Source organism: Schistosoma haematobium, chromosome 3 (assembly GCF_000699445.3).
Source record: "Schistosoma haematobium chromosome 3, whole genome shotgun sequence".
In the NCBI taxonomy this organism is placed as follows: domain Eukaryota; kingdom Metazoa; phylum Platyhelminthes; class Trematoda; order Strigeidida; family Schistosomatidae; genus Schistosoma; species Schistosoma haematobium.
The window spans coordinates 19,934,793-19,941,270 of record NC_067198.1 but is presented as its reverse complement, the minus strand read 5'-3'; the positions used below and the strand labels follow the sequence as shown (position 1 = coordinate 19,941,270).

Sequence of the window (6,478 nt, the reverse complement as noted above, 5' to 3'; positions counted from 1 at the left end):
CAAAGGTTTTCGTGCGTTATAGTCACTTTGCCGAGCGTTCAAATGCTTTGACGAGGAAATGTTTCAACTTTTTTTTATCCCATCGATGTAAGACCACATTTAGAGTATTGTATCCAAGCAGCTAGCCCATGTCTGATAAAAGACACCAACTCACTTAAGCGTGTTCAGCGCACGGGAACAAGATTAGTGAAGAGCCTTTTTAAACTTCCGTATGATGAGCGTATAAAACGCCTAAACCTTTTCCCCTTGTCATATGGTAGGACGTGAGGTGACATTATACTGGCATTTGGTACCCTTAGTTATGGTTTCGGTGTTAATATGTCTTTTCTTTTCGCTCCCTCCGGTAATAATAACCTCAGAGGTCATAGCAAACCACGATCTAATAAACTTAAAACGAGATCCCATTTTTCTCATCGAGTAGTCAATGATTGAAACGACTTACACGAAAAAGTGGCATCAGCACTATCAGTGAATATTTTCAAGGAGAAGCTAGACTCTCACTCGAAGGCAATCTGTTAAGGTTAACACAGGTTCATCAACCTACTATCCTTATAACTCAATACTGAAGACAGATTCTACGCGGAGGCTTTTGTGACTTCAAGGTCATGGCAGAGATATTTGGGTCTTGAGTATATTGAAATATCACACTCCGAATGTAAGAATCATATCAATTGTGACTCGTGATCAGTCGAATTGAAAAACTGCCCCATCTTATAACCGACGAAACAGGATATCCGTCGTAGAAGAGAGCTTATATCTGTCCAACACGGTGCGAATTTGCGCCACACTGCTTACCTACTATTGTGAAAGAAATCTTTGTGTCATCAATATAGGAATAAGGCGGTCCTTTCGTGATAAGAAACTCTAGAATCATAAAATTGTGTTTGGTTAAAATCACCCAATCTCTCAAGTTTGGGGAAATTTTGGGGAAACCTACAAAGTCAAGAGACCTTCACCAAGGTTAAAGGGAAATTTTGGGGAATTTCCGCAGATATGGGGAAACTTCTGGGTTTTGGTGCCGTTTCTCCAAAAGGTTCTATAGAGGCTTCCTCCAAATGGGTAAAACTTTTCCCCCAAAATTGGGAGATCGGGGCAGCATTTAGTAAATTTAAATCTCAAATACTGAGCTCCTTTCGAATAACTTACAAAATTTCTTTACCCATTTGGTCAGTCATTAAACAACAAACACTGACGGATTGCATATGATGCTGAGACTAGGATTTAGGTTATAGAATCAGTACTTAGCATTATGATATAAGAGTACGACTGACCTTGGACATCTAGAGTTCGTGATTTAAGGTTAGACCTAGGTTTAAAATTAATATACCGGGTTTATGACTTGGGGAGCGCTTAATTCAACCTCCAGTTCTAGTCTTAATCATATACTCTCATCCTAAAGCCTAGTTCTAACTATAAATCCTTAGTTCTAAATCCTTATACTAGGTTCTAATCATAAATCATAACAATGAATCTTACTTTGAACTTTAAGCTGTACATCAGTTGAAAACGGCGACATTAGCTCTGAAAACTAATCCTTAGATAGCTAGTGGTGGTTTCAGTACTGATATAGTTTAAGATGCCTTCCTGGATTGAAATATTTATAATACGGTCAATCGGCAGCAATTCCTTGAGTAAATCTCCCACTCACTCCACCGGTAGACGACAGGTTGTTTTGATGTGTACTTTGGGACGATGAACACATTCATATTTAGCTCGCATTTATAGCCCAGCTTTATCAATATTTGAAGGAACATTGTTTTGAAGCTCACTTTTAAAGGGAAACTCAACATCTCTTTGAACAGTTTGTCTAACTGCCTCATACCTTTATTGTACATTTTGTCCCATTCTCCTCACTTGTGACTAGTGGAGAAGCCGAGAAAAAGTACTAGATTTCACACTCCACTTCACATAGTTCTGTTCGAGCAACCGGATATTACCACAACACCCAGTGTGCTATGTGCTGCCAAAGAATTCGATTCTTTTATACACCCTATAACACATTGTTTAATCCTCATCCTTGTCCACAATTAGACCCATCCTACTTTCGAGTATAGTTAGTTTTTCAGAGAAAAATGGCGAAAATCCCATACCTTCAAATACTAGTTATGTGGGCTGAATGTAGTTACCAATTTATGTGTAATTTCAGAGCGAATTCGCTAGATGTAACTCCTCACCATTAGTTTCGTCATTCCACAACTGGGGCACAGGTTGTCTAATCAGTTCTCACACATTTCATGTGTTGATTTGTTACCATTCTCTAGGTTCTGCAGACATACTCTTACAAGAGTATGAGTGATGATGTAGTTCAAAATACCTATATCAGTAGACTTCTGGAGTCAGTGATATTTATGTACTGAAACTCCTTTTTTGTCTTGATGTCCTACCTATCTTTCACCGTGTCTAATATCTGCTCTCTTTCATTCCTTTACTGTCTTCCACCTCCGTGTTGATTGCTCACTGCTGACATTCATTCTCCGTTTTCTAGTTTGCCATGCAAAATTCCTGCTCATGTTTATTTTAGTGCCAATTACAAATCATTTAAATATCGTAATCAAACTAGTGATCGTGGTAAATTCTGTATTTCTTTGAAACCAACTGCGTCAGTACGGTGCAAAATAAATACTTACAGTGTCTACTATTATCATTTTCGATTTCTCGGCTCGAAGTTCTTAAAATAACTTTCACTAATTGGAATATCTGTTGCTAACTGAGCTCACTACATACTATTTACCTGGTCACAGTCTTGAGACTGATCATATAGAATAAATGAACATATAGTCTTTACTTATCTGGATATTTGAATGTTTCTAGGGCACAGATCTGACCTAAAGATGATTAAGAAAACAATTCTTAGTACTACTTTGCTAATACCTAAATACTAGGAAAAGTAAGTTTGGGACGTGTAGTCCCACCTTACCTTCTGCTGACCGCTTCTCCGATTGTTTACCCTCTGCCAACTTTCATTTTTTATCGACTCGACAACAACACTAAATGACCTTTTTGAAGCTCATATGTAAGGCTTACAAAACCATTTCCATGGTAATATTAGGTAAATAAATGGTACACAATTTTGTTGGTTCATACATAGGTCCCACTGTTCGAGTAAATATTCTTATCTTAATAGTGTTTCGAACTAATCCTAAGTTTCAGTGCCCACAAATATGTCATCTTATCATATGAATCACACATTAACATAAGTTAAATCTCAGTGAAGTTCTTATACTACCAAAAAGTATAGTTGACCGTGTTAAAAAGCTGCCATTCATATGGTGGTAGTATTTTATTGTGGTTTCGGGAAACGCCTTGCTCATAAAAACTAGATTTTAGTCTGGAGACTTCGTTTATGAGAAATCTCTTAAGCCATATGTCGCTCTGTTTTGATAAACAAACAATTAAACCGTCTCCCGCATTGTAGAATTGCCATGTGGCACAAAACCTAGGTCCAGGGTTTCCAGTTGACTACCTCCAACTATCATGCTTTTTGCAAAATGTCGGTGCGAAAGTAAAAAGGATTCGTTTTGAACAGTAAGAATAAATAGGTTGAGTGTCTTTATTCCATCTAGGGCACATATTGGATAAACCCTTTTTGAAAAAATCACGACCATCTTTTCACTGAAGAATTGTGCAACATATTTTCTGTCCCGTTTTGTAATTTGCTATTCGCCAAATTTGTGACATACGACATTTTAATTGAAATATAAATGGAGCAAGCTTTTCAGTGAAACGGTTTTTTGGAGTATCTCACTTTTACAAGTACTTTTGGAATGATCAGCACACTGTGGTTGGCGAATCAGCAAATTACCCGTAGGTAACTTCTGAGCTATTTTTCTTATGTATCAATACTTGTAAATAACAGGTACTTTGTGTATGCACAACAATCTATGTGCTAGCTAGCAATAAGTCGAACTGTTTACAATTGATTGATCACTGGGTGGTAATCAACGTCATGTATGTCAGGTCCCTCTTAGTGCATATCGAATCCTATCGACCAGTTTAGGTAAATCGACATTGCGTGCACTATGTTGAGATAGGATGGTAGTTGGAGGTAGTCAACTGGAAACCCTGGACCTACATTTTGTGCCACATGGCACTTGTCAGCAAGATATACCTTGAGGGAACTGATGCTCCCTGATGGATTCGATCCCGTGTCACCTAGATTCACAGTCAGAAACGTTACCACTGAGTTGTCTAAGCCGCGACTAACTTCAGTCTGACTTATTTGAGAAAAATACCATTTTCTACCTTTTAACCCTCATAAAGTCATGCTATTGTTTCTCACTAAGCCAGGCTGTCGGTGATTGTGTGATATAGTAGTTTTTATTTTACTGACATCGTATAGCTGAGTTTTTACACGCAGATCAACTTCACAAAAGCAACAAAAAGGATCTAGGAAAGTTTAACTCCCTCTGGATTTCTTTAATTAGAGATTGATCGTAAATAAGCACCCCACCACCAGCAATCACAAGCTACCCAGGTGCACACAAAGTTTTAGGATAGCTTGCACAACAAATGATAGTCACCAATGAGAAAATGAAGATCATTATTTTTTGAAAGTAATGGTGGCTAGTTGACACACCATACTTTGAGTTAACCAAAAGCTTCAAGAGTTCGAAAAATATCAATAAATTAGCCAGATGTATAGTCTTTGGCAGAGAAATTTTCACTTGGTTAGGTTACAAAGTTGAATATACTGAAGTGGCTGGACTACAGGCTACACGTTGTGATTCGCAACTTACTGATTCTCACAATGTTGGCTAAATTAGTAGTTTGAAAAAGAAAGATTAAAAAAGGACGTGACAGTATTCTTCAAAATAACTGAGATTGGGTCTTAATCTCTTAATAAAATTGAAGCTTCTTGGTAGTGTTGCAGAAAAATTAAAAACTACTGGTTAAGAACTGTGCAAAACATTCTTTGAAATTGGTAAAAATGATGCTAGTACACTTATTCTTTTTCTAGGCTTATGTTTAATGTTCTTGTGGATTCTACAATTTTTTACGCAAGTTAATTCCATTTGCAAAGTTAAGTATTTCAACCCATATGTTTTAGTCAGAGAAGTTAACCATCAATTTTCATGTTCCTTGTTTTTTAGGAATCATCAAAGTGGCCAACTCACATTAATAGCATATAAAGATGCTATTCAAACCTTAAAAAACAATTTAATCTGTGATAGTGACAGTGGTGATGAATGGTTTATTGATGAGTTTGTTGGATATCCGGACGAATTGGAAATGGTCTACAGAAAGCCAATACTACTTGGCAAATCAAATACCAGCTGTTTATTAACAAGTGAATCTTTATTGTCGGGTGAAATTTTAGCAGAGTATCGTATAGTTTTCAGCCATAGTTATCAAGTGCCTGTTCTTTTAATGCGTTTCCAGACAAAAAGTGGCCGTTCATTACATCATGACAAACTGTGGAGTGAAAATTTCCGTTCATCTGTGTTTCCTCTTTCTGAAGTACCACTATCCCTACATGCCCTTAGTGAAATCGAACATCCACGCCTCGGAATTCCGTTTTATGAGTTCCATCCTTGTAAAACTGCTGATCTCATGAAGGAAGTATTTTATTCGCAGCCTACTCAACTTAATGATCCGGTGAAATACATGATTATGTGGTTAAGTTTAATCGCTTCTCCATTTGGACTTCATCTTCCACAAAAATCGTTACTAACGTAAAACTTTGAGAGGATCTCTAACACTTGTGGAAATTTATGTATAATTAATAAGCTTCTTTTTGCATTCATATTTTGTAAATTAATCTGTTTTCAGTTATTCAATTAAAATATTGCCTTCATACTGCTTTTGTCATTAGTTATTTGGCGATTGAATTGGTCTATAGTGCAAATTTTCCATTTCATTTTATCTGTTAGCAAAACAATAACAATAATTCCTTTCACTTTTATTGTTGACCTTAATTTGCATTTAGGTTTTTAAACATAAATCGATGAAGCATATGGACTTTAAACATTCAATTTAACAGAATATTAGCAGAGTAGTACAATGACTGGTGATCGACAGTGATATTCTGAGTTACATGTACTCTTCACACTGAGTAGCTTTGAACTTTATATGGTGAGGACTGGTTCCGATCGTTGCGATTTTCAACAATGCAGTAAGAACGAACTGGCTGTTCTTACAAAGACTGAAGAATACATAATTTCTTTTTAAAACGACAAAATCTCAATCAAATCTAGGCTCACTAGTCGTATCAGCAGTCGATTAACGTACGAATCAAATGACTTCCCTACAGAAAAGCTATGACAGAACAGGCGGCTTATAAAATTTCAGAACTTCAGTCTTCTACTCATTAAAACTATGTCATTGTTTCCTTGTTGCATAATTTATTCTGTCGTTAGGTTGACTTCCAGTTTTCGACTAAATGTTAGACGGGAATTTTTATTAGTCTATCACTACGGAATACTAAATGGTTCGATTAACTGTTTTAGAAAACCAGGATTATTATGACTTAAGAGCTTTA

At 36.6% G+C, this 6,478-nt stretch overlaps 1 protein-coding gene across 3 annotated transcripts; it reads left to right on the top strand.

Moving 5' to 3' along the window:
* Positions 1-570: 570 nt before the first annotated feature.
* ATG10_1 (E2-like conjugating enzyme atg10) lies at positions 571-6,213 on the top strand (the record flags this gene model as incomplete). 3 transcript variants are annotated; one of them, XM_051213238.1, is made up of 4 exons in its annotated part: positions 571-655; positions 3,416-3,525; positions 3,564-3,808; positions 5,091-5,796. In XM_051213238.1, the coding sequence occupies exons 3-4, from the start codon at positions 3,765-3,767 to the stop codon at positions 5,674-5,676; spliced, it is 630 nt and encodes a 209-aa protein (XP_051069197.1). In that variant the 5' UTR covers positions 571-655; positions 3,416-3,525; positions 3,564-3,764. The 3 variants fall into 3 exon arrangements, with proteins under 3 accessions (XP_051069197.1, XP_051069196.1, XP_035585746.1); XM_051213237.1 differs by having other exon boundaries at positions 3,564-6,213; XM_035731631.2 differs by lacking the exons at positions 571-655; positions 3,416-3,525; positions 3,564-3,808 and adding an exon at positions 656-1,166 and having other exon boundaries at positions 5,091-5,676.
* Between the last annotated feature and the right edge of the window lie 265 nt (positions 6,214-6,478).